This window comes from Prionailurus viverrinus, chromosome A1 (assembly GCF_022837055.1).
Source record: "Prionailurus viverrinus isolate Anna chromosome A1, UM_Priviv_1.0, whole genome shotgun sequence".
NCBI lineage: Eukaryota > Metazoa > Chordata > Mammalia > Carnivora > Felidae > Prionailurus > Prionailurus viverrinus.
The window spans coordinates 110,831,773-110,859,125 of record NC_062561.1 but is presented as its reverse complement, the minus strand read 5'-3'; the positions used below and the strand labels follow the sequence as shown (position 1 = coordinate 110,859,125).

The 27,353-nt window shown below is 47.4% G+C and overlaps 1 protein-coding gene across 6 annotated transcripts in view; it reads left to right on the top strand.

The window, feature by feature from the left end:
* Positions 1–27,353, top strand: part of FSTL4 (follistatin like 4) — a 651,440-nt gene that overhangs the window by 424,403 nt on the left and 199,684 nt on the right. For all 6 annotated transcript variants that reach the window (XM_047859957.1, XM_047857699.1, XM_047857180.1 and 3 more), the window contains one exon: positions 17,937–18,185. In XM_047859957.1, coding sequence (XP_047715913.1) covers positions 17,937–18,185 — 249 coding nt within the window. The remainder of the gene's footprint in view (positions 1–17,936; positions 18,186–27,353) is intronic.

Here is a 27,353-nt window from a genome sequence, read left to right as displayed (position 1 = left end):
ACAATCTATTGTAATAGATCGCAATCTATTCAAATGGCTAAAATTTAAGACTGATTATAGCAAGTGTTGACAAGGATGTGGGGGGCCAGAATATTCATATACTACTGGTGGGAAGGTTTACTATTGTGGGTTTTTTTTTTCTTACATTTATTTTCCTCCTTTTACTTCTTTTTGGTATTCTTTCTTCTTTCTTCTTGAACTGCAACCTTAGTTCATTGTCTTTTGAGTTCCATTATTTCTGATGAGAAGTGAAACATCATTGTTATTGTCATTTTCTTGAAGGTAATAGATCTTTTTTCCTCTGGCTGCTTGTTACATTTTCTTGTTATCTTTGATTTTTAGTAGTTGGATGATTTGCCTTTGTGGTTTCCTTTGTGTTTATTTTACTTGGGGTTCACTTACCTTCTTGGATGTTGGCCTGATATATTTAAGTTTTGTAGAACTTTAATCAGTATCTTTTCAAATATTCCTTCCACCTTATTCTCTCTTCTCCTTGTAAAACTCCAATTAACATGTATGTTAGTCCTATTTCCACAGTTCTCTAATGATCTGTTGAATAGTTTTTGTCTGTGTTTCAATCCAGGTTTTTCTATTATTGACTTATCTTAATTTATTCATCCATTTTCCACTGTGTCCATTCAACTTATTCTTAATAAAGTCTATTTAATAAATCCTTTATTTCAGATATTGTGAATTTCAGTTTTTATAAAAGACGTGTTCTTCTTGAGTTTAGTTCACTTAAACATATATTCCTTGTTTATTACCCCATGACTTAAAAAAAAGGTATGAATTTTAGTTTACTGGGTGTTTTTTTATTGTTATAATGGGAACAACAATCTTCTGCAAATGTCTGTATCCTAGACAGAAGTAGAATTCTATGAAATTTCAGATGCCCTATTTTTCCCCAATATTTCCCATATTACTGGAAATTTTCAGGACAGTGCAAAAATTCTCCTATATTCACCCAAAGAGTGCATTCACATTTTGCCATCTGTCCTAATCATGTTTTTTTTAGTAAGGGAATTGAAACCAGATCACCCATGACACTTAGTTGTTATCTGTCCTCAGGCTGCTTGCTTCATTCCTTCCCTATTCTTCATATCCTTAATGTTTTTAAAGATTATAGACCAGGGGCATGTGGGTGGCTCAGTCGGTTAAGTGTCTGATTTCGGCTCAGGACATGATCTCATGGTTTATGGGTTCAAGCCCCACGTCAGGCTCTGTGCTGACAGCTCAGAGCCTGGAGCCTGCTTTGGATTCCATGTCTCCTTCTCTCTCTGCCCCTCCCCCACTCATGCTCTGTGTGTCTGTCTCAAAAATAAATAAACATTTAAAAAATTTTTAAAGATTTTAGGCCAGTCATTTAATAATGTCCATCAATTTGGCTTTGTCTGATGTTTCCTCATGACTACATTGAGGTTATAAATTTGAGGCAAAAATATAACTGATGACAGGCTTTCTTCCCCTGTATCCCATTAAGTAGAAACTGATGGCAGCTTGTCCCATGACAGCTAATGTTAACTGATCATTTGAATGAGGTGAAATTTTCCAGCTTTCTCCATTGTAGAGTTGCTCTATTTTCCTTTAAAACTACTAAATGCTTTGTAATGAGATATTTTGAAATTGTAAATATCTTGTTAATCCCCTTTCACCCATGAGTTTTAGCATTTACTGATTTTGTTTGCCTGAAATTTTCTTTTTTTTAAAAAAAAATTTTTTTTTTAACGTTTATTTATTTTTGGGACAGAGAGAGACAGAGCATGAACGGGGGAGGGGCCGAGAGAGAGGGAGACACAGAATCGAAAACAGGCTCCAGGCTCTGAGCCATCAGCCCAGAGCCCGACGCGGGGCTCGAACTCACGGACCGCGAGATCGTGACCTGGCTGAAGTCGGACGCTTAACCGACTGCGCCACCCAGGCGCCCCTGAAATTTTCTAATTCCGTCATTTCTTCTGCATTTATTAATTGAAATTCTATAAGAAAGAATTTTCTTTTTCCCCATTCACTTGCTTTTTAAAAATCAATGTAAGTTTGTAAATTCTGTTTATTCAATAGGATATTATCTGTTACTATCATTATTTTTTGGTCAGAGTGTTATAGGCTTGGCCAGTGAGAGCTTCCTCAAACTGGCTTCTGTGTCTTTTTGATATGTCTCATGATTTTTTAAGTGCCTTCTTTAGTTTCTGGCTCAAAAAGATATTTGCACTCTTTTTATATTTTCCCTGCCCATTCCCTGGCACAAACCATTTCTTCAAAGAGCCTTGGTTCCCTTTAGTGGTAAATTGCATTTAGAAACCAAGACATGAGAGTTAAATGTGCTCTTTACCACTGGGGTTTTGCTGCTCCCAGAAACTCTCAGAGAAGAGACATAGGACATGTATGTACTGTATATACATATACACCTGTGTCCCAAAAGCCATGACCCATCACATAAGTACCTTGAGTGCCAGTCCATCCATAGACCTTATCCTAGCTTCCCCTCTTTCTGTTTTTTGGAACTCTCTTCTTCAGCAGGGAATCTGGCTCCCACTATCCCCAGTGTATTTATTTATTGCCAGATCTGCCTATACATAAACTTATCTCCTGACTCCCATCAGGTTGCTGCCTCACTCATCCACCTTCCTGTCTGGGCCCTAGACCCATCTTGCCACAACCTAGATGAGATGCCTGTCAGAACCCACTAGGCCACATCTTTTTGTTCCCTTTCCTTGGGAGGGCCTGACTTGGTCACCACTGTATTCTGCTGCCTTCCTCTGAACTGTGAATTTCTGAAACTATAAACTATCTTTAGAATTTACTCTCCTTGGAATAAAAAATTAAAAGTCATTCCGGCATGTTTAGAGTTGAGATGGTAAGTGTACTTTATGTCATGAATGAAAAATAATTTCGTCTTGGTTAATATGACCTACTTAGAAGGATATTTTGATTTTTAATTCTTTGTGATTCTGCCACTTATAAATAACATTGAGCTACTATTATTACAGAGTGATTTCTTCCCAAGCTTTAGGTAGAAACACATCAGCAAGAGTAAAGCCCCACTTTCTGATGCTGCTGCCTCAGGAGACTAGGACCAAAGACAAGCTTCTTCTGGTCAATATAAACTAGAGATCAAATGGCATTTTAGGCCAGAGACCCACATTGTGCTGGGACTGTCTGAAGCAAAGCCTTGATTACTTAGAAGATATTTCAAACTCAGCTCAGTCTTTGCTATTTTATCAGAAGTGGTCCAAGGGGCACCTGGGTGGCCTCAGTCGGTTAAGCATCCAACTTCAGCTCAGGTCATGATCTCACTTCGTGAGTTTGAGCGCTTCGGGCTCTGTGCTGACAACTCAGAGCCTGGAGCCTGTCTTGGATTCTGTGTCTCCATATCTCCCTCTCTCTGCCTCTCTCGCATTCGCGCTCTCTCTAGCCCTTAAAAATAAATAAACATTAAAAAAAAAACAGAAGTGGTCCAAAAGGGATCAGTCACTGACATTGTATTTGTCACCAGGCACATCTGTATGTTATGGTAAGTACTGAGAGACTCCTAGTCAGGATTTCACTGTAGAAGATAGGGGTACAGGTTATTGGTGATACCTGTGTCCTTTTATTCTCCACAGTACCTTGTAATGGGCTTTTCTTTATTGCTCAAGTTCCTCCTGATGGAAGAGTTTAAATTTGCTTTAAACAGGCAGGTAGACTCAGGAAAATTAAAATAGGCTATGTGTCAGTGACCCCAGCCTTTCCTGAGCCTTTTCTGCCACAGAACCTGTTCTCATCTGCTCTCCAAAGTGCTGAATGGTGGTGTGTTGAATATAATATTTTTGTATTTATCACAGTGTTTAATTGTTGCATTCTATTTTAAAAAATTATAATCTGGCTTTTGCCTCTGGCAATATGGCAGATAAATATTTGGTAAATCCTTTGAAGCATTGTTGTGCTGATGAGAAAATAAAAATAACTCAGAGGCTGAAAAACCAAGTGAAATCAGGAACCCAGAGAGGTAAAGTAGCCATGCAGCTGGCTTTGCCTTGAGGGCTTTTGCCCATATGGGTGAGTTTTAGCTTTCATTTGCACACCTCGCAGAATTCAGGGTACCAAGGACACATCCCAGGAGACTTCCAAGGGGGACATGTTTGGAAAATATACATGTGGGAAACCAAAGAGTTACATCTACAGTGGAAGGGTGAATGAGAAAGAAACCCACCCTGTCCAAGAAACTACAAGAATATGTGCTTGTCTCAAATCTCGGCACGAGATTAGAAAGCAGCAAGGGGATAGAGCCGGAGAAAGTGCCTGATAATGCACAGTCACGTGCTGATCTCCACATGGAATTATAGTACAGATGAAAAGCACCTGAAAGATCTCAAGCATAAATTTACTTTAACCCAGAATGATGGAATCCTTGGGTACCTGGCACAATCAGGATGAGCCTGTCTTCAAACTGTGCCTCAAAAACTTTCACAGATAAACCTTCAGGAAATGGGAGCTCATTTAAAAAAAATGTTTAACACCATGGGCTAAAGCACCATGAGGAATCAGCATCAAGAACAAAAGGACACAGAATATAAAATATGTCTGGTTAATATCTTTAAAAGATTGAAAACAAGGTTAAAAAATCAAGAGGTTAAACAAATGACCAATCACCCTGTGCAGGACTAAATAGAATCTCTCAAAATAAAATTTCAATTTACTGACTTGGTGGGAAAGTGTAAGAGCAGATTAGAAAAAGCTGAAGAGGAAATTCAGGAGCCAGAAGGTGAATTTGGAAAAATTCCTCCAGTGCAGCACAGGAGAACTCCACATGGGAAGTGTGAACAAGAGAGGAGAGATTGAGACAGAAAGAGAATTTACAGCCCAGATCTAATCAGAATACCCAAAGAAAAGAAAAAGGAGAGGAGCAAGGGAGCAGAGATCATCTTTAAAGGTAGATGCCTGTGAGTTATCACAAACTGATGAAAGACAAGAATCCTTACTTCCAGGACATCCAATGAATTACCAACAGAATAAACACAGAGAAACATGCATGCTTACGTCACAGAGAAGCCGCAGAAAGCCAAAGGGATCCTGAAATTACCTACACAGGACTTAAAAGACTGTCAGCTGACATCTTAACAACAGTGAAAGCCTAAGAGGAGAGGAAGATTCAATGCAATTGAATCGAGAGAAAAAAACCAGTAAACATAGAATTAATTATCCAGCATGAATAATTCTTCCAAATGAGGATAACAGGGATATTTTAGACACATAACTATGAAAAGTTGAGGCAGAAAAGGGAATGATGAGAAATAAAGATAGAAGTAAGGTGCTCTTGTCATGTATTCAGGTCAGGAAAGGAGTGTTTGGCGTTCATATGTTCTGAAGGTTCTTTATATGAAGGGTATTTAGTTTTGGTGTGAGTAGAAGGAAGAAAATGACAGGTGAAATAAAGAGACCAAAGAGTGAAAGAGGGACGTAGGGAAAGGCAATAAAGAACCTAACTAGACTATCCCAGTGGTTAATGGTATGTGTATACATCAGGCACTGTAAGGGAAAATACATGAATTGCAGCCTTATGCAGAGATGGAGGTGAAGCCCCACAGTGTAGGAGCAGAAGGATTGTGTCTCAGGTAATGACTCATTTATATAAAATTCAGAAACATGTAGAACAAGCAATGTATTGGAAAGAGTGAGGTCAAATGACAAAGCAGGAGCAAAGCAATAGTAAACACAAAATTGAGGGTAACGTTTACCTCTGAGTAGAAATGAGAGCAATGCCAAGAAATTCAAAACTCAAAAAACAGTTCCTTTCCTTGAAATGGGTCGATGAGTACATAATTGTTCACTCTATTGTAATCCCGATGCTGTCCACAAAGTGTGTAAATGTTCTTTCATAGCTAGTCATTATTTAATATAAATAATTTAAACATTTAGCTATTTGAATTTGATGGTTATGTGGTGTGAAATAGGGTCCCAGTGTGATTTTATTCCAGGTGAAGAGGTACATACCTCACTCAGCATCATCTGTCACATAAATGACCCTCATGTTCCCAGTGCAGTGGTCGCTCCTGTCATACACAAAATATTCATATATATACACTGGGATTTATTTCTGGATTTTCTCTTCATTTTTCTTTAAGTTTATTTATCTTGAGAGAGAGAGAGAGGGAGGGAGAGGGGCAGAAAGAGAGGGAGACAGAATCCCAAGTAGGCTCCGCACTGTCCGTGCAGAGCCCGACACAGAGCTTGAACCCACGAACCGTGAGATCATGCCCTGAGCTGAAACCCAGAACCAGACGCTTACCCGACTGAGCCACCCAGGTGCCCCTGGATCCTCTCTTCTATTTCATTGCCACTTCTGCAGTCATTGCTTTGTCTCTCCCTTGGTCAGTACCATCGATTTGATCATAGCAGTGGTGACGTTCTGGTTTCAAGTTCTGATGGTGGTTAAGGCAACAATCCTTTCTCTCTCTTTCTTTTGTTTTTTATTTTTCTTGGTTATCTGGGGGCACTTATTCTTCCAAATGAACTTCTTAAGATCATTTTATCCAATTCTAAAAGGATTGCATTAAATTTGTAAATTTATGATAATGTCTTTCCACCTAAGAATAATAAATGCCTTTGCATTTGTTCAAATCTTATTTTATGACCTTCAATAAGATTTTATGGTCATTTCATATTGGTCTTATGGCTTTCTTGTTAAATTTATTCGTAAATATTTTATGGTTTTTACCATTATTATGAGTGGACTATTTTTCCCTTTTCCATTTCTAATTATTTATTGCTAATGAAGAGAAGAATGATTGATTTTGGCATATTTATCATCTGTTCAACTACCTCATCCTAATTCTCTTGCAATTTTAATATTGTCACAGGAGTCTCTTTGTCTTCTAAGTATACAGATACAGTCACCAAAAAGATATAGTTGTCGATTGCCTTTTCCAAATTTTTACTGATTATTTCATTTTCTTATCTTATTATACTTCCTTTTTGAATACAAATGCTGAAGACAGGTATCCCTGTCTGGCTCCTGCTTTTAACTGAAACAGTGGTTGGCCATGTAAGATGCCATATTTAAGGAGTTTTCCTCTATTCCTTTTTCCTTAGAGTTTTTATTTAGAATGACTACTATAGTTTAGGACTTTTATTTCTTTTTAATGTTTATTTATTTATTTTGAGAGAGCGAGAGCAAGCTCAAGCAGGAAAGGAACAGAGAGAGAGGCAGAGAATCCCAATCAGGCTTTGCACTGCTAGTGGGGAATTCAGTGCAGGGCTCGAACCCACAAACCATGAAATCATGACCTGAGCCAAAATCAGGAGTCTGACACGTAATCTGTGCCACCCAGGCACCCTATTTTTATTTTTGCACTGGACTTTGAGATACATCCTTGACCATGGAGTCCACTAATCTGAGTCTCAATAGTGACCATCTGCCCTTACATTCCTCTGATTTTCTTTTTGGCTCAAAAATCATAGCTGTCTTGGGGCACCTGGGTGGTTCAGTCAGTTAAGCGTCCAACTCTTGATTTCAGCTCAGGTCATGATCTCATGGTTCATGAGTTCGAGCCTCACATTGGTCTCTGTGCTGACAGTGTGGAGCCTGCTTGGGATTCTCTCTTTCCCTGTTTCTCTGCCCTCCACTGCTCATACATGCTCTGTCAAAATAAATAAATAACTTAAAAAAAATCATAGCTCTCTTTAAAACCCCTCTCTGCACTGTGCTGAAGTCTCCTAGAGTTCTTGTACTATATTGTCTCTATCGATTTGTCATCCTCCTCCTCTCGCAGGTCTAGTTCTGGTCATTCTTCCCTTTTTGGAGACCAGACCCCTCCTGTAAATGGTTATTTCCCACTGCCTGCTCACTGGGGTGCAGGTTCACATGCTGAAGGACCTTAAGGCAGTAGTGGTCTCATAAATAGTGCCTGGTTGGGAGTGGGTGGCAGACTTTAGGGTTCTCCATGTGGGAGTAGACAGGTTGTAGGGCTCCCTTGGTCTCAGGGGTAGAGCACACAGACTACCCATGGAGCTGGGAAAGCAGCCAGCCTCCCATGAGCCCTTGCACCCACCTGTCCGAGGCCTCAACAGCTGATTGGCTCAGGAAAGTCAGAGGGTGGGAGCTGACAAGAGAAGAAATGATATTATCTATTTGATACTGTTACTAAGCTTTGTTTTGATAATATGGCTGCTGATCCCATTGAGAGAAAAGGGCACATCTTTGAGAAATTGACACCCTTCTGATTAGAAAGTACTGATTTTTTTCTACATGAATAGTAGATATTCTAATTGAGCTCCATTTTTTAAAAAATAACAGAATAATCAAGGAGATGATCATGCTGTTCTGTCTAGTTGTGACACACATCTGTGATAAGTGATCTACCAAGGCAAGATGTTGACATGGGGGCAGCTCTTGTACAGCAGGTAAAGGGCCCTAGAAGAAAGTAGCCTCCCCTCCATGCTCGTAAGTCTGGAGTATAAATGTTGGGGAGCACCACGGTGCCTCATGCTGAGAGTCTCCGCAATAAGCCTTGAAATAATTGGAAGCAGCCCACGGTGTCATGGCCTTGAATCATTAGTTGGTAGAGAAGCAGGAAAGAACCCACATAATGAGGTGTCAGCAGGAGAGTAGAGACCCATCGAGAGCGGCAACATCTGGCCCCCTCGGCTCGAAGATTCAGGGAGCCCTGAGGAGCCAGAGAAAGTGACAGGAGAGCTTGGAACCAGGAGGGAAAATGAGAGGTCTGGTGGTAGAGAATAAGACAGATGCAAACTGAAGAGGCTTTAGGCAAAGAACGGGAACTTGGGGACAGGAATACATTTGGAGGAAGTGCTCTAAAACAAAACCATTTTGCAAAAGAAACTCTCCCAAGGGCAAAAATTCCATTGTGGTTCCCATTTTCATGCAGCTTTTCTTTTTAAGAAGGTCTGTGAAATAACCCTTCAGAAGCCCGTTGAGATAGCTTGATAAGGGCAAACGGAGACACGAAGGCAAAGAAGAGATGGTTTTATTATAGCCAAAGACAGGCGAGGTAGGACACGGGCTTTTATATTCCTAAATTCACTGGCATGAGGTTGTTTTTCCTGTCTCACGGGATCTCTGTAGAAGCCCCTCATGATCCTGTTGAGGAAACTGAGGCTCACACAGGAAGGAGACTTGCCCGCCCTGTGCTTTCCACGGTGCCCATTCTTTCTGCTACTCACTGTGTCTGCTTCTTTAAAACCACTGATTTCTGAGGACTTGGATCTCTGACCGGCAAGCTTAATCAAATTCAGTCTTTCCCCTGGCACTTCCCACAGCCACTCTGTGTCAGGCCCGTTATTGCACTCTAAACATAAGAAGGAGAACCTGACTCTTGCCCTGAAACCAGAGAGACACTGCCATCCCTGGCCCAAGAGCATCAAATGACTGTGAAGTCCAGCTGCTGAGGGCCCTGCCCCAGGACCCGCTGTTCTGTCTGAAGATCCAGAGAAGCAGGAGGTCCCCACCTGTGCTGTGCAAAGTGCTGTGTGCTGGCCAGCAGCCCGGGAGCCCATCTTAGATGGAGTATGCCTATGGGAGGCCTCGGGGAGAAAGCTCTAAAAATCGTGAATCAAGCCAGTTCACCGTTGTCACACAAAGTAGAGATCAAGGTGGCATCACGGCATGAAGGGCTCCCAGAAAGAAAGGAAACACACCAGGACCTGAGCGTGGTAAGCAGGCCCCGGGCCACGGGCTGTCTTTGAAGCTGAGCTCCAGACTCTCCTGGCAGGGTAGAGGCCCTGAGATAGTGAGTGGAGCCCACAGAGGTTGGGGCAGCCATTCAGTTCTCTGCCCTCAGAATGTGTGATTTCAGGCTCCCTCACCTTGGAGGCTGGGCAGAGTTTACACGGTGCGAGCGAATCCCCAGGGCGAAATTGCAAAGGGAAGCATGTCCTTGAGACATGCTGAAGCTTGCTGTTTCGAGTCTGCCTTTTCGAGCCAGTCAGTACAACTTATTTCTCAGTGTAATTATGCTCTCCTTTTCATTAAGGCAGGCCTCCTGAAGACCGTCACTAGCCCACACTTGTGTCCACTTGCGTCAGTAAAACCAAATGGCTTCATAGCTTTCGGTACTGTTCACTCTGTCACTGAGTGTTTGAATTGAACACTTATGATGTGCCAAGTTCTCTCTATGAATTATCTCAATTAGTCCTCAAAACAATCCTGTAAGCATCAAACCATCGTTGTCTTCTTTTTTAAGGTAGGTGGGGCTCCTGTGTGGCTCAGTCGGTTTAAGCGTTCAACTTCAGCTCAGCTCATGATCTCCTGGGTCATGAGTTCGAGCCCCACATCGGGCTCTGTGCTGACAGCTCAGAGCCTGGAGCCTGCTTCGGGTTCTGTGTCTCCCTGTCTCTCTGTTCCTCTCCCGCTCATGCTCTGTCTCTGTCTCTCAAAAATAAAAATAAATAAAACTTGTTAAAAAAATCAGAGGGAAAAGTGGGTTGGGAACTTGGCAGGGGTCACATGGCTGACAAGGGTAGGAATTCAGGGCTGTGTCAATGCTGAGGCTTAACCCTGAGTCTGGTGACGCACCCCTGCCCCAGCTCACTCTTGCTCTGCACCACCAGGTGCCCTTCCCACCTGGGAGTTCTCGGCTGTGACAGCAAAGCTGAGCTCAGTGGTTGGGGGCTCTGTGTCCTCCCTTCTGGGGTCTCTCTGAGGCTGGGGGCTCCAAGGACAGGAGATGCCCAGTGTAGGGGGGAAAGGTGAAACTCCATGACGGCCTTTTCAAATGACATCTATAGCTGTAGGTACTCCGTGGTACTGGGGGAAATCCTGAAAATTTGGAAATAAGGCAAAAGGCAGGTGACACATCCTCCCAGGTCATGCTGCAGCAGCATTTAACAGGCTCACCCAAGGGCTGTTTATGATCTGGATGAGAGGCTGAAACTCTGTTCATCTCACTAGGTACTACTGTCTTCAGGCCCTTACTCTGCAGTTAGCTGCTAACTCATAGATTTGTGCCCAGTATAAAGGTGGACTGTTTCTTCTTGGTGGAAAAAATGGCCCCAGAGTTGTGTATTCTTGTCCTGTATGTCATTCACCAGCTGTGTGCCTCACCTGGCCCTCTCAGCCCCCATTCATATACCCCTTCCATTTCTCCCCTGAACCAGCTTCTCACTCCTGTGGTCCCTTCATACATGATCAACTTGTGCTCACTTTATATTCTCATGAGAGGCATGTTTTTAAGTTTGGGGAAAGTATGCTTTGGTACAGTGTTCACCTGTGGTTAGAAATAACCACCTCCAAAGGCCTTGGCAGGAAACATTGCATAGTATGTAGCCCCCAGTGGTGGGTTAGATACAGACTCCTTGGCCAGAACTGAGAGCCCGCTGAAGGTTGAAGGTCTTCCCTCCCCTTTGTTCCAGGCATTTCTGACTTTGGAGTCATGGTTTGTTTTGAAGCCAGTTTGTCAAACCTCGGTTTACTATCTGTGAGCAGTGCATGTGACAAGCTGCATCAACTCCCAGAAATGGATAACCAGATATTTCTGTTAAGTGACGGGACCTAGAAAATCAGGTCACGTCTTTCAGAGCTAGTCAAAACTCTGCTTTTAAGAAGCATATGATTGCCTCAGCTTAGGCTCTCCTTTGGGGTCCCTGAGAGGAAATCGCATCTGCCCAGGGGTGACCTCAACAATCTCCAGAAAAAAAAAAGGCTGGGGCTGGGGACAGGGGTAGGAAGGTGCTACAGCTGAGAAGCATCCCTCCCGATGGAGAGATGGGGCCGCTGGCCAAGGGTCAATGCATGACGAGGAGTGGGTTTGGCCCTGTGATGTTCAGAGACCCAAGCAGGGCTTCCTCCTATAGCTCTGTAAACATCCAGCCCTTAGAGAAGGTGTTAAATGGCCCTTCGAGCCGCATGCTCTTGGTGCATGAGCAGCAGAGATCCCGTAGGCCAGTCATGCTGATGTTTGGAGGTGTCCTGCTGATGGAGTGGCTCAGACTGTGTACCCTCCTGGCATGAATTCCACATCCCCAGCTGAGAAGATTATCTCATGATCTGGAGTGAGACTAATTGAAATCTGGACTCTACTACCTACAGCCCATTTGTTGTCTGACCATAGGCAAATCACTTCTTGACTTGTATTTCCTCATCTGTAGCATGGGCATGTGTCTATGTACATACACACTCAGAACGAAGCCTGTGTGTCTCTTTCGTAGGGCTTTTATAAGGACTAAAGGAGAATTAGATGAGCTCACGTGTTCTAAGTGTTAAGCAGGACAGGCCTCAGTAAACAGTAGTTACTTCATACATTGCCCTCTCAGCCTGGATACTGGAAACACACACCTCTCTAGGGGGAACTACAGATTCTCTTCCCATCACTTGAGTAGGAATAAGACTTTCCAGGGCAGAGATGGACCTGAAACCCTAGCACCCAGGGCACCCAAGGGTATGTCAGTTCCCACCAAGGTGGCTCATGGTGAGAGCCAGAAGGGCTCTAGAAGGTACAAAGAGCCTTCTGGCTGGCCGGTGGGAGTGTTTGAGGATGGGCCCCTTTCAGGCAGGAGTAGAGCTGGGGTGCTGAACATAAGGGCAATTAGGCCTGTCTCCAACACTCATTACTCAGGGGCTGAGAAACACTTCCAGAGAGCCAGAGTCACCCCACTTTTGCAAGGGTACACTTGGGCAAGGTGGCATCTTTGCACCTGCACTCACAGCTGCCTGCAGACTGGGTCTGCCAGGCAAGGTTTGCCTCATTGTGAGTGGGCTTCTTCCTGTGTCTGCCCCTTGCTGTGCTCACTGAGCTCCAGGGCCCACAGGCTGCTCCCTCTCCCTGGCCCCAGGGCTCTGCCCCTTCACTTTCAGGTCTCCGGGCAAATCTCACCCCCTCAACGAGGCTCCTCTGACTCCAATGGCGTTGGCCCACTGTGGTGCCCTGTTTCCTTCCTAGCATTTGTTTGTTGTTTGCCCACATCTGGTTGTCGTTTGCCTGTTCACATAGTTGTGTGTCTCCCTACACTGCTATGTACTGCCCCGAGGACAGTGTCCTGGTCTCCCTTGTATCCCCACAGCTAGAATAGGGTCTGGCACATAGGAGGTGCTCCAGAACTATTATGGCTGTAGAGGTGAATGGAGAACTGGCAGGCATGCACTCCTGAAGCACCCCATGTTACCACCCATGTGGGACATAGGAACCACACTGACTGGGGGAGCTGGGTCTCTGCTGGGTCTCACACAGCCTCAAGTTCTGCAGCCATGTACATGGCCCTTGTGTGTTCTCTGCAATGAAGGAGTCAAAGTTCACCACTCTGTCTCCCGACCACCTTGGGCATGTCTGAGTATGTAAGTTTTCTTGGGAGGGTGGAGGTGGGGAGACCTGGGACCATTATCTCCAGCTCCTGGATGGCACACCATGTATAGCTGCACACCTCTGTACACACAGCACTCTCCCAAAGGCAAGTTCTCAGCTCTAGGTCCTTAAAAAACCCGACCATGACCCTGGCCATGTGCTGCAGCTCCCTGGTGAGTGTACGGATGCTCAGGAAATAAAGCATTTGGGGGCACCTGGGTGCCTCGGTCAGTTAAGCATCCGACTCTTCATTTCAGCTCAGTTTATGATCTCATGGTTTGGGGGATCAAGCCCCGCATCTGGGTCTGCACTGACAGCATGGAGCCTGCTTGAGGTTCTCTCCCTATCTCTCTGCCCCTCCCCCAGCATGCCCACTGGCTCTCTTCTATCTCTCAAAATAAATTACTTTTTAAAAAGAAAAGAAAAGGAAGCGTATAATGCATCTCTAAAGGGCTATGTCTGCTGACAGGTGGAACTTAGTTCCTGTACAAAGACCTGTTGTCTGCAGAAGCTGGAGACTGCTGCGCGAGGCTGGGCTCATGGCAGGCAGCAGTGAGGCTGTCACTGCAGGGCCGCTGGGTTATGGCCCTGTACATGCCTTCTGCAGCCACATTTCACTCTTCTTGGCCTGCTTTGGGCCCCACAGCGTGGGTGGGAGAGCCAACGTCTGACCTTACTGTGACTTTACGGCAGGGTGGGATAAGGTAGTGAGGATTTCAGCCCTATTCTTTTGCTGGGCAAGGAGTGAACCTCCTAAGACAGCGTAATGGAGAGGGCACTCTCTGGGACAAGTTCCGAGACAGAAGTGCTGCACTGGGGGGTCTTGCCTGAGGCAGTTAGCATCCCAAAGTAGAAGACTAGCTTCTTTCCCCTCACATGCCACTGGACACCATCCCTGAGAGGGAAGCACTCACTGATGTACTTTGTGCCAGGAAACCAGTTAGAGACTGAGTCAGAGTTGGGAAACAAAATCACTGAATTTTTGGCGCCGTGTGGGGTGGTCAATGGTGAGAAAACAAGGGAGGGGCCCCCTGCAACAGGTGAATGAGGAAGGACCCACCTCCTCTGTCTGATCCCTGGGTGGGGGTCCCATGGCCTCGGCTTCCTCTGTCCCTAAGCTGCACAACTTAACCTTTGCTGGGGATGATGGCAGTCCCAAGTCTGTGAGTTCAAATCAAGACTCCTGGTCCAAGTCACAGAGGGGGGTCTCTAGTACCAACTGGTACAAATGGGCTTGTTTCTCTGCCGCCATAACTTTCATGTAACAATTTCCATTTCTAACTGTGTTCAGTAAATTTAATTAGTGTCTAAAAGCAGCTTATTTGGTAAGATGATCGGTTTCTAACCTGGGTAAACGACTTTCTTTATGACTATAAATTAAGCACATTATATCTTTTTCATGCATCATGGTCGTCCTCATAAATACTGTAGGCAGTTGCTGACGGTCTCACTTGGTTACCTTTCCCATTACTGTTTTATCATAGTCCCGCTAGGACTGGGGAATTCATTCTGTTTTAATAACAAGGAGGAAGTGGTAACAAGGGGCTTGTTTAGTGCACAACCCACTGCTTGGTCTGTGTCTCTTTGGCCAAGGATGGGATTCCAGGCCCACCTCTGTGCAGGGTGTTCCCAGCTCTTTGAGGGGCCTGCTGGCTACAGATTGGGAAAGGCAGGTACATGGCTGTACAGCTCTTTCTGCCTTAATTGCAAATAATTAGTAATCAAATATTTGCCGACCACCAATTTCTGTGTCAGAGAGAATCTGAGTGTTCTTGATGACCTCTGTGAGCACAAGTTGGCACGTGTTTTCTTAACACTAACTCTTGAGAGCACAGCCTATGGGGGAGGCCTCAGTCATAACTCCTACATGGGCACTGGAGGGCACAATGTCCATTGCTGGTATTCAGAGGCACTCACTGTGATCTGGGCCTGCCATTGTTTCAGAGAAGAAAGGATCAGGAGGAGGGGGTTCTGCTCATCCTCTACCCTGCCGTCCACTGTGGGCTGGCTTTAACTGTCTAGGCTGAATTAGGTGGTCTCTGAGTCCCTTCTTGCTCAGTCACTCCAGATTCTAGTCTCCTTTACCCCACAAGGCCCACCTCCCTGGACTTTTGTCTCCCCTTTGTGTCTCCCTCCTTCCGCCTTCCCTCCTGCCCTCCTGGAGGAGGCAAGAGGAGATGCATCCCTTAAAAGGTCCCCCCTCAGGGACATGGGGCCCCCACTACCCTCCCTATCTCAACATCTAACCTGAGGTTTGAGCCATGCCACCAAGTCAGAATTAAGGAGGTCACCTTTGAAAACTACTCTTTCTGGGGCTCCTGGGTGGCTCAGCAGGTTGAGCACCAGACTTTGGCTCAGGTCGTGATCTCACAGTTCATGAATTCAAGCCCCACATCAGGCTGGGCTCTCTGCTGTCAGTGTAGAGGCTGTTCCACATCCTCTGTCTCTCTTGTCTCTCTCTGTCTCTCTGTCTCTGTCTCTCTCTCTCTCTCTCTCTCTCTCTCTCTCTGCCCCTCTCCTGCTCACAGTCTTTCAAAAATAAATACACATTAAAAAAGTATAAAAATAAAAATAAAACTACTGTGTTTCTTAAAGCCCAAGTGTCTGGGGCTGCATGAGGACAAAGGTCCCATACCTGTAGGGCCTCCCTCATCCACACAGTGGCACAGGCATTTTCAAGAAGGGAATCCAGAGAAGGAGTGCTCAGACTTGCACTGTCAGGAAGCACCTCAGAGAGGCCCCGGACCCCAGGGGTGAGTAGTTGGAGCTGAGTTAGCTGGAAAGTGAGTGCAGCCTGGGTGGGCAGTAGAGCCAGGGCAAATGCCCTAAAGCAGGAACTGAGAGGTCAGACACTCAGAAACATTGGCTGTGCTTCTTCAAACTGGGGTGATTAGTGAGTGCCCTTCCCGTCACATGGGGAAGTTTATTAAAACAGTGATACAACAGCACGGATTTGTGCCCTGGCTGTCTTGGGAAAGAAACAAAGGCTGGTATTTTTAGAGCCGTATTAGTTTCTTCTAATAGCCGCCAGCATTTTCCAGGGTAACCCATTTTGCAGCCACCCAGGAGAGTCGTGTTAATCAAACGCACTCTGTGGCAAAGCAGCCATCAACACGGTAGGTGGAGGGCCTCCAGCCCCTGGCCTCCCACTGCCACGCACCCTCAGCTCCCCTCTGCCTGTCAACCTTGACAGAAAGATGTACGCGGGAGCTGATGAATGCCGCCGAGCCTCCACCGTGACATGCAAACATCAGCCAAGTGGATAAAGGAGATTCACGTGCCTGCTTAGGATCCACACTTTTACACTGCTCAGAGATATTTTGACCTTCTAGTTTATTATGATTCAAGAAAAAGTCAATAATTCTTAGCTTGCCAAGGCTGGAAGAATTTAAATGAATTATTGAATCAAGCAGCTAATCTATTGATAACTGATTTTTTTTTCCTTTCAAATCTAGAATGATGAAAAGCAGGCTTAACCAAAAACAAGAAAAAGAAGGTTGTTTTTCCCTCAGACATTTTAATCTCCTGGTATCAGAGTTGGGACCAAAGGTTCAGTGTTGACCTCTGGGGCCAATCTGTCTCACAGAGTATTCTGAAGATTTCTCTAAAACTTAAAAGCAAAAGCTTCTGTGGCCACAAAATCAGAATTTATGTTTTATTTTTATTTTGATATCCCTTTCTTATTCTCAATTTCTGCTTGCTGCCATTAATGCTACATGGCAATCATCTCATTTTCTGGGCTCCTCTAGTGGAATGGAATGATGTTTTGGGGCACTTGCCTGGCCGTTAGCCTAAGCGGACCCTTCCAGCAATAAGATGCTCTACCAGCTGCCCTGCCGACTTGGGCATGTGGGCTCCGGCACCAGTGCCTCACGTCACTGTGCTCATATGTTGGGTGCAGCAGATGCCTAGCAGCATGGCAGCAGCCATGCCCAGGGTCTCAGCCTTCCTGTCCTGGCTGCAGCTTTGTGCTTGGTGCTAGAAAGGGATGGGCAGTAGAGAAAGGCTGCTGGTCCCACCGCTGGTGATGTGTATCCTAGAGAACCACATTCTCCTTAGAGAGAAAGGTCAACCTCCAGCCTCTCTGCTTTGGCTGCCCCCCATCCCGAACACTTAGAGTAGCACTTTCTCCTTTCTTACTCCACGCTGACTCCCTGACCTCTGCGATAGCTCCCCAGTGCCTAACATACCTGACCAAACTTCCATGGCTTGGTATTCTATGTCTCCCAGAATCACACCTTGGCATCCTTCCCCTCCCCACCCCACCCCTGTACAAAACTCCTCCTCACATCAGGTCTGTCCCTGCCCTGTGGTTATGGGAGCTGTGACTCGAGCCTCTGCCTTTTGGCAAACCATCCTACTCTCAGTTGGCAGGGTCCACTGGCACTTCGCTATCGCCATGTGGTCCCCTGTTGACTCTTCCCTCCCAGGGTGGGCAGGGGTGGTGCCTGAGATGCTAGGTGTGAGCCAGCCATAAAACCTGAATGCTGTACAGCAGGGTACTGCTCTTGGCATCCATGGTCACCTGCTGTCAGTAGGGCACAGACTTTTTTGGACACCCTGAGCCCCCAGGCCTTGGCTTCACTGGCAAATGCAACCACAAAGGAAGCCCATGACCCCCACCACTGAATGCTCACAGCTGACTCTCTGTGTCTGTGTGTTTGGCAGGACTTTCTGGCCACGACAGGCTGCCAGCATCCTGTGGGAAGAAGTTCTGCAGCCGTGGGAGCAGGTGCATGCTCAGCAGAGAGACGGGGGAGCCCGAATGCCGGTGCCTGGAAGCATGCAGGCCCAGCTACATGCCTGTGTGTGGCTCCGATGGGAGGTTTTATGAGAACCATTGTGAGCTCCACCGTGCTGCTTGCTTGCTGGGGAGGAAGATCATCATCGTCCGCAGCAAGGACTGCTTCCTTAAAGGTAGGAGGATGCCTCCTTGCCTCTTTGCTTTTGGATTTGAGGATGGATCTTCTAATGCCCTTTTGACAAATGGCCTGGGTGCTGAGTCTGCAGGTTGAATGTGTAAAGGCAAGAGAGAAAGAGGAAGGCTGGATCTTTAGCCAAAGGATAGCAGCAGCAGCATTTCAGCGATGCATGTTTTATGTGTGTCCACCTCCAGAGATCCCTGGCCTTTAGAGGGGGCTCCTTGGAGAACAGAATCTAGGCAGACCTTTGGGATAGGGCAGGGAGGGGAAGAGAATGCTCAGGAGAAAACCCAGCATGGGCCTACAGTGGAGACAGAAAATGGGCTGCTGAGTCTCCCGGGCATCCAGAGGGGAGGGACAGAGTTCTGGCCCTCCCTACAGGCCCCCAGGCCACAGTGGTGTGACCAGGACATCAGGGCATTCTCAGCAGCAAAGCGCAGGTCTGTTGACCTGAAGCAGCCACTACCAGTGCTGCCTGCTGCCCCATGAAGGGCCACTTTCCCACTTCCACGCGTGGGCTGTGGCAGCGGGAGCACGGGAGGGACGTGTCCTAGAACCGACAGTGCTCTGCTAGGTTGAGTTTCTCCTGTGATGGGAATAGTCTTGGACACTTTCATGGCTGTGCTTATGACGCTAATGCTGAGGTGCTTCAGAAATCATGAGGCACATTATGGAAATGAGGCCAAAATGAGTCCAGGAAAAATGTCCCTGGTCTGAAAGCTCTGCCCAGCCTCATGCCTGCTGATTCCCCAGCCCTGTGAGCACTAAAACACTTGACCACTTGCTCCAGCTTTATTGGCCATGTTGAATTTTATAGACTGATGTTCCGTTCTCCAGTTTCCAATATCCCCCAAATTGCATCTTTCTAAAGGTTTTTATTTCTGCATCAGAGTGTGCCCAGCCTCCCTCACCATCGGTTATTCAAACAGCATTTCTCATGTCAGGCCAGGGAAAAACCACCACCGTGAAACCTGCCTCGGTGAGGGATGATGGGGGAGAGCTGGAGAGGATGGGGGCTGCTGGTGCAAGCAGATTAGGGCTCAGTTCTGCTTCATGCTGATTGAATTTATCCACCGAATCCTTCTGATTCATTGAGGTTTTATACAGATTTTGTGAATGCCCACCTACTGAACAGCAGTACCCACAAGCTCCCAGAGAGACTTGGGGCAGCCCGGCTCTGCCACTTTCCAGCTGTGTGATTTTGGGCACATCACTCCGCTTCTCTGGGCCTTTCCCTTTGCTGTAAAACGGGGCTTATTGGCAGTGCGACTTGCTCTGTGGAGAAAAGTAAATGAGATGCCACACAGAAACCACCTAGCATGTGGCAGGCACGTCGCAAGTGTTGTGTATTAATGACACCTGTACTCATCTTTAACGTAGCCTCAGATGTAGAGCAGGGAGGAGAGGAGATCATGCAGGGACCACAGAGGCAGGAACAAGGGCCCTGCCTAGCAGGAATAGGGCCTCCATGGCTTGCTGGTGGGTGGAATTGGGGAGTAAGGTGTTGAGGGTCAGGTCCTGTGAGATCCTGGAGATGTCTAACTGGAACCAGGACTCCCCTTTTTGCAGACCTAGCCCGGTGGGTCTGGATCCCATGGAGGAGCCTTCTCTGCTTCCTGCTCAGGTCAGCTCAAGTCCTAGGCACTGGGAAGGCCAGCCCGACTCTTTCCTCCAGTATTCCCACAGGGAGTGCCCAGCAAACAGTGAGGACCTATTCACCGACCACAGGGCCTTGGCAGGGATGGAAGGCAGGCCAGCCCTAGGGAGGGAGCTTTGGGTGAGCACCTCTCCACCTTCACCAGAGCCATGGTTCCAACGGGGAGCAGGAAGAAACAGAGTGACAGAGGGCTTGGGGGTAGGGTCTTAGAAGAAAGGAGAGGGGGTAAAGGACACTATAGTACAACCCCACCTCAAGAGAGCAGAATATGTAATGGCATCTTCAGCCCCACCGATGACAATTTGTCTTTTGTCCCTAATTTCCAGGGAGTTATTGATAGAGGAAACTGAAAAACACCTTCTTTTTTCATGCAAACAAAAATTCTAAATTCATCCATGTTCCATTCTCTTTTTCTACCAGTCTTTACAAAAAGAAGTTCTGACTTCATTTCCCAGTTTGATTTGCGCCCCAGAGTCTCTCTTAGGATGCTCCTTGTGGGGCCGGAGTGTGGAGAGAAAGGGAACATGGTGGTGGGTTCCAAGGGGCCTCAGTTTAGAGCGCACCCTCCACAGCCAGGCCCTTGTGCCCTTGGTGGGGAAGGAGGTGGGGAAGGGAGTGGGTGGGGGTAGGTTCTCCTGAGCACTGCATGGGTACCATGGCCCTTCTGCCCTGCAGGGGAGGAGAGGCGATATTCTAAGCCCCATTTTCAAGAAAACTTGTGGTATCACATTCCGGTTGCTATGGCAATAGAATTCCTTGTGAATGTGAAATGAAATATAACATCATTTTAGAGATCATTAGCATTTGAGAAAAGCAAAACTGAACTCAAAAGCATCGCTTCAGCTCATATTTGTAGCTTTTGATACCAGCTTTCTGGACATCCCAGGCAGGGTCTCTGTCGCCAAAAATCAGGGGGACAGTGGGATATAGGATGTCCTCTCTCTTTCTTCTGGTGGCAAAATCAGAGTCACATTTGTCATCAGCCCCAAATACCACCAGAGAACACCAAGATAGCGGGTGGAATTCTCTGTAACTTTAACTTCTTTAGACTTTGTGTTTTAAAAGTTACCTTGTGACATGGTATTGTGTACCCGTTGGCACTTTTAAAATTGTTTTTCTGTCTCAGATTTGAATGCACGCTGTATCTCTCGTATTCTTCCAGAAGACAAGCTTGCCTTTCAGCCGTCACTCACTACACCAGGGTTGTATTATCCCAGATGATACAGTGTCATAGTTGGGCAGTTTTCCAAACAAACCATGAAATTATGGAAGAAAGAAGCCTGTTAGGGCTACAGTTCTAAATGGATCTTGAGATTCCTCATCCCGTATGGTGTTTTAGGTGCATTTTGGTGCTTCAGAGGAGAGTTCCAGGCTGGTGAAATCGGAGGAAATGATTTCCATTTTTAACCCAAAATGTAAACATACATTTAAAAACTTTTAATTTTTAAATTTAAAAATGTAACCAAAAATTTTAACCAAACATCTAAACATGTGTAAATTTAAACAGGGTCACTAACAAATCTTTAAGTGTTACTACACAACAGGGCCATAAAAACCCACCCTTTTGTTGCAAGGCACAGCAGATAGGTCGTGCTACCAAAGGACTTTCTTCTTCTTTTCTTCTTCTTGTTGCGTTATTGCTGTTACTTTGAATGTTGTTGCCTTAGGAACTTAAATTAGGTCTCACTACCTCGAGGCCGTTTCCATACTTTTTGCAAGTCTTTTCTGCCCCGCCAGGGAGAGCTACTCACATTCCCACGTGGGGGCCCAGCCTTTGGTCTCACTCTGTTGGAGCAGGCCCCTGCAGCCAGGGACATGCTAAGGCCTGAGCAAGAGCATGGTGACAGCATCCCAGGGAGGCCCAGGCTGGGGGGCAGTGTGGCACAGGCTCAAAGGTACTGTCCTGAGATCAGTCATGGGGCCATACCATACCTCGCTGGACAAGGCAGGTGAGCTCTCTGTGCCTCACTTACCGCATCTGTCAAACGTGAATGCCCATAGCACCTACCTCACACAGTGCCGTGAGCAAGAAAGCAGCAGTGCCTGACCCATAGCGCACTCTCTTCTCTAAGCAGCGTCAGGATGATGAGGATGCTGTTGCAAACTTCGGGATACAACTGAGGGGCTGGTGCCGCCCTCATGCAGTGCTGTGTATGAGCTGAGAGCTCCAGGAGGTGGGTGCTTCTGTCAATGAGGAGAGAGAAGATCATTGGTTCTCCATATTTATTTAATGAGTGGCTAGAATTTGATCTCCAAATATCCACACTAAACTCAGCTTCTCCAGCTGCCTTGCTGTTCTAGAAAGAAATGTCATGAATCCTTAAAGTTCACCTAGAGAGTTAGAGATGCAAAAGAAGATCCAATAGTCCCTGATTCTGGGTCTAGAGGAAGTTTCTGGAAAGGCTTTTGGGAACTGCCAGCTGAGGGTGAGAAGGGGCACATCTAGGGAAGAGACAGTGAGGTGCGTCTCCAAGGGTGATTGAGGGCGCGAGGGCATCCTAGGGGTACAGGCAGGAGGGTACCTGTAGACTGAGAGAAGAGGAAGGGACTGAAATGCAGATTCTGGGGAGCACAGGTCCACGCCGGATAAAGGCAGGCACGTGAGGAAGGTGCACTGAGAAAGGCCCTCGCACTAGGCCAGGCAGTTTGCGCCCAAGCGGACTGCGTGTCTGTTGAGCCAGTCCAACTTGCCCATTCCCCAGACAGGGATGCTGAGGCCCAGAGAGGGCCGGGGTGACATGGGCTCTGCCTCACCTCTGCAGCCCGCACTTCAGAAGTGCCCACAGCTTCTGCACCGTTTGTCCCAGCAAGGCACGTTCACAGCACACGCACTTGCTTTATCCTTTTCCCCGAGAGACCTCCTGGTGCAGAGGTGGAGGGCTCAGGAGCCTTGGTCCATGGGGAAGGCCTGGGTGCTACTGGACTGAGGCCTACTGCCCAGGTTATCAAGAAGCCCAGGTGGGAGCTGCCCCGGGAAAGCTGGTTCAGTCATGCCAAACTCGTGGGGCCTCTGACATCACAGCACCAGACCACTCTGTCCCCTGAGAAGAAGGGTTAGGAACTCAGGATCACCCAGAGGCTGCTGGAAGGAGCCCCAGGACAAACCAGCAAAGCCTCTAACCCCAACCTGAAGGCCCTTCCTGGCTTTTTGGCACTGGCCTCCACTTTCTCTCCAAAGCCTCTTTCCTGTTTCCAATTTCTTCAAGTTGCACTTCCACTCCTGGCCCCACCCACATTGTGCCCAGAGGCCGCCGCTGCTCCTCCAACCCTGCAGAGCAATCTCCGTGCACCCAGTGCCCTTCCTGGCCTTCGCTTTGAGCTCCACACAGGAGAGTGTGGCCATTCCCTGCCAAGCCACCCAGCTTCACAGGCGTTATCGAGTGTCTGCTGGGTGCCAGGCTGTGCTGGACCTGAGGACACCTGTATGATCAGGACTCCAGGTCTGACCTTGTGGAATTGACAGCCAAAAGAGGGGTCCACCTCCAATCCCCAGCATTCTCGGGGCCAGTATATGGGGGCCGCTCTAGCCAGAGACCCCCCCACCCAAGACATCGAGGACAAGTAGGGATCTTCATGGACTGTCCCCTGTTTCGGATCCTCCCCCGTAGATTCTGTCCTCACCGGTTCAAGCACCTGGGGGTGACTGAGCTGCAGATTCACTGTGGCCCTTCCCCAGGGCAGCGGCCGTTGGAGCTCAGTCATCCGTTTCTCCTATCTGCTTCCACCATCAAGAAACACAACTTCACACAAACGAGTATGTTCTCGGGAGATTTCCTCTAGGTTTTATGCAAGAAAACGACTTGGTGTGTGCACCCCACAAATGTGCAAGAATGTTATCAATGCAGCATGTGCTGTGTGCTTCACAAAACCGCTGTGCTTTCGATGAATTAATTACATTCCAGTAATTAAAAATTGCTAATAAGTTACTGAGCTGAGAAAGTCTCGCACCACGTGGATTTCGCTTATGGAAACAAGCCGCAGCCTCTGAGGCCCTCGCACTGTTTCTTGCCCTTTCCTGACACCCCTCCTCATATGTCCAACCCCTCCTCGGTCACCTCGGCCAGCTCTGGGTGTCTCCTCCTATCCCGGCCTCCCTCTGGGCACCAGTTCATGTTCCCCCTCCTCCCTTCCCTCCCACTCACCCAAGATGCTGCCCTCACTGGGTGGGTGCCTCCACTGCCCCAGCTGCCCCACACTGTGCCTGGCAGGGTCCACACTGACTCCCATCCCCATTAAGATCAGCATGTCCTAGACGCCACGTCCAGATGGCACTTTCCAGGCCTGCTCTTACTGCGTCTGTCCCGCAGTGGCATCAGTGTTCAGGTGGCCCCAACTCTTGCTCCTGCCATTCCCAGCAGGCTCCTGCCCCCCACACTAGCTTTCCACATGTGGGTTCTCTCTGCGCCCCCCTCAGTGCTCTCCTCTTTCCTTTTCACCCCCTCACTGTTCTTGCCATGCCTCCCATGCCAGTAAGACCCAGCTGTATCTTCACCCCTGACCTCTCCTCCACATTTCACCTCCAGTTCAGTGTGTCCTGAATGAACTCCCCATCCCTCTCTGCTCCCTCCGCCCCTGACATTCCCATTCCTCACAGAGCATCTCTCTCAGTGATAGCGACAACCTCTTCACTTTCCAGGGGACTGGACCCCAAGAGACTGCTGCCTCCTTGCAGCTGAATCCCCACACCATAAAACCCCACCAAGCTTACTTCTTTATAATTTCTCTTTTTATGTTGTTTATTTATTTTGAGAGAGAGGGAGTGGGGGAGGAGCAGAGAGAGAGGCAGAGAAAGAATCCCAACCAGGCTCCACACTATCATCACAGAGCCTGACATGGGGCTTAATCCCACAAACTGCGAGATCGTGACCCGAGCTGAGATCAAGAGTCAGGTGTTTAACCGACTGAGCCACGCAGGTACCCCAACTTCTCTATAATTTCTTAGCTCTGCCCCTTAGTCTCTACCTCTTCTGCTGCCACACATACCTATCCCCACCTGCACAACCTCTGGGATCCCCTAGCTGTTCTCCCAGCTCCTAGCCACCTCCTTCTTCTTGCCCACCTTCTATATGGCTTTAACAGTGAGCTTTCCAAGAGGTGACTTTGACCATGGCCCTCCCCTACCTTCACCTTTCCATCCATTCATTTAGCAAACATACACCCCTTGTGAGTCAGGTGTATTCCAGGCACTGGGGATACAGTAGTGCAAAAAATGCACATGATTCCTGCCCTGATGGCACAAGTGGTCTCTTGTCCTAAGAGATGAAGAGTTTCAAGCCATAACAAGTGCTCTGGAGGAGAATAAAGCATGCACAGGGATTGGTGAGAGCTTCTAATATGAGAAGAGACATCTGAGCAGATCCCTGAAGGAAATTGGGAGGTTAGGGAGTGAGCTGTTTGAAAATCTGGGGGAAGAGGTGGCCAGTGCAAAGACCCTGAGGCAAGAGCTCACCCAGCATATTTGGGGATCAACAAGGAGGTCAGGGTAACTGGAGCAGAGTGAGGAAGGCGAGAGAGATCTAAGCGGAAGTCGAAGGAGCCTCATTGGCCATTGGAAGCCTAAGCTCTTAACCGCTGTTCTCTGTTTCCTTTCTCATTATTTTGCCATATCCATTAGTGGGTGGCCTGGAGGGCACCATCCTGTTCACCACCACCCTGGAAAGCTGTGTGGTTTGTGCTGTGGCTGGAAGAGGCAACCTGCCCAGGGGCTGCCAAACATCTCCAAGTTCCTTCTTTACCTGAGTTAAACCCACAGGGCCTGGGGATTTCCTGTGAGCCCCAAGCTGACCAAGGTGCCATCAGAACTTCTTCCAAGAGTAGAGGCCTCCCTCTCTTGTAACTTCTTGTCAGCCTGCCCATCTTCCCACTCTACTGAGTATCCTTATGAGTGAGGAAATATGATTTATACTTTTAGCCCTAACACTTGGAGATGTTCCATTCATTTTTTTTGGATGAGCACACAAATTGATGATTATGTGTTAAATAGGATATATGCAATCCCTTAGAGGTCCCCAAGTGAGAGAATGGGAAGCCCCATTAGAGGTCTTCTGTGCCATATGCATCAGAGGATCCCAGCAAAGGAAAAGCTGGATTTATTTACATGCCCAAAGACAGATTGGATTCTCTGTGGTGGGGGGTGGAGCACCAAGGGTGTTGAAGGAACACAAGGAAAGAAGGGCACAGAAGGAGGCAGAGGAGGGGGTGACATGGAACCTCCTCTTCCCCCAAGCTTCTCTCCAGCAGGCTGCTTGGGGAAGGCCTTGCATAGAGAGAAGAGGTGCCTTTGGCTCTCTAGCTGCTTAGAACCACGTAATGGAGCCCATGGCCAACACTGGGGAGGCTCTGGATGATGATCAGGAGTCAAATGTTTAATTACTGGAGCAAGAAGAAGTTGATTTGGGACTTCTTTAAGGGTCTCGCCTATTGCACCTTCAATTAAGATCAAGACCCTGTGTAGCAGCCGCTAAATGACACTGCATATTGAATCTCTGTGCTCAAGCAGTTTATCTAATTATCTGTGTGACAAACTCAGCAGCTGTCACACCAGCCACAACTCAAATATGTTGACTCTGGGCCTCCCGGCTGCAAGTGTTTTCTGCTTACTAACAGGCTGAAGGGAAGGGCTTATGCACTCTTCTGTGCATGTGGAATCCCTTTCAGGTTCTTCTCTTGCCCGATGATGGAAGTTGCTGAGGGAGCCAGTGCTGGGGAGGATGGTGTAAGAGTTGAGCAGAGGCCTGGGGTCAGTCCCTCTCAGTTCTCAACCTTCCCTGCCTCCCCCCTGGCCCCTGCAGCTGTCATGCACGTCCAGCCTCTCTGCCTGCTCTTCTGAAGAGGGAGGCATTGCCCCAAATTGGACCATTTTTTTTCTCCACAGAGAGGGAAGAGCATTTGCCATTGTATCACATTAACTGAAATAAATCAAGGGGTTGGGGGGCAGGTGTACACAGTGACCCAGGAAGAGGTAGGTGACTGCTGATCTCCATCAGCACAGAGTGTGTGCATGAATGCAACCGCTTAGAGGTCCCCAAGCGAGAGAATGGGAATCACGTCACCGAATGCATGCCCACACCAATGACCCAACACTCCGGTGGAGTTGAGTCCTCAGCCAGGAGAGCCAAGGGATGTAGCTACAGAAAGCTGAGGCCCATCCCTCTGCCACATCCTGGGGCTGGGGAGCCACCCATGGTTCCTATCGCGAGTGGACTGGTGCCCAGCCCTTTGCCAGATGTCACGGGAGAGCCGTGTCTAGAACACTAATGAGGGTAGCTAGTGAAGGAAGACAGAGCTTCGCAATGACAGCGTTTGGGCACCTTTGTCCTGGTAAGTCCTGTCCTGTGCCTCTCTTCTTCTCGTGTTCTCTTCTGCTTTGAAGCATTTTGATCCCTCATTAATGAAGGTAATCACAATGAAACTACTTTGGAAAAGCTTCTCTAAATGAAACTAGTAAAATTGCTTTGCTTGCGGGAAATTAAAATTACCAGACACAATGAACTCTGCCCACTTATT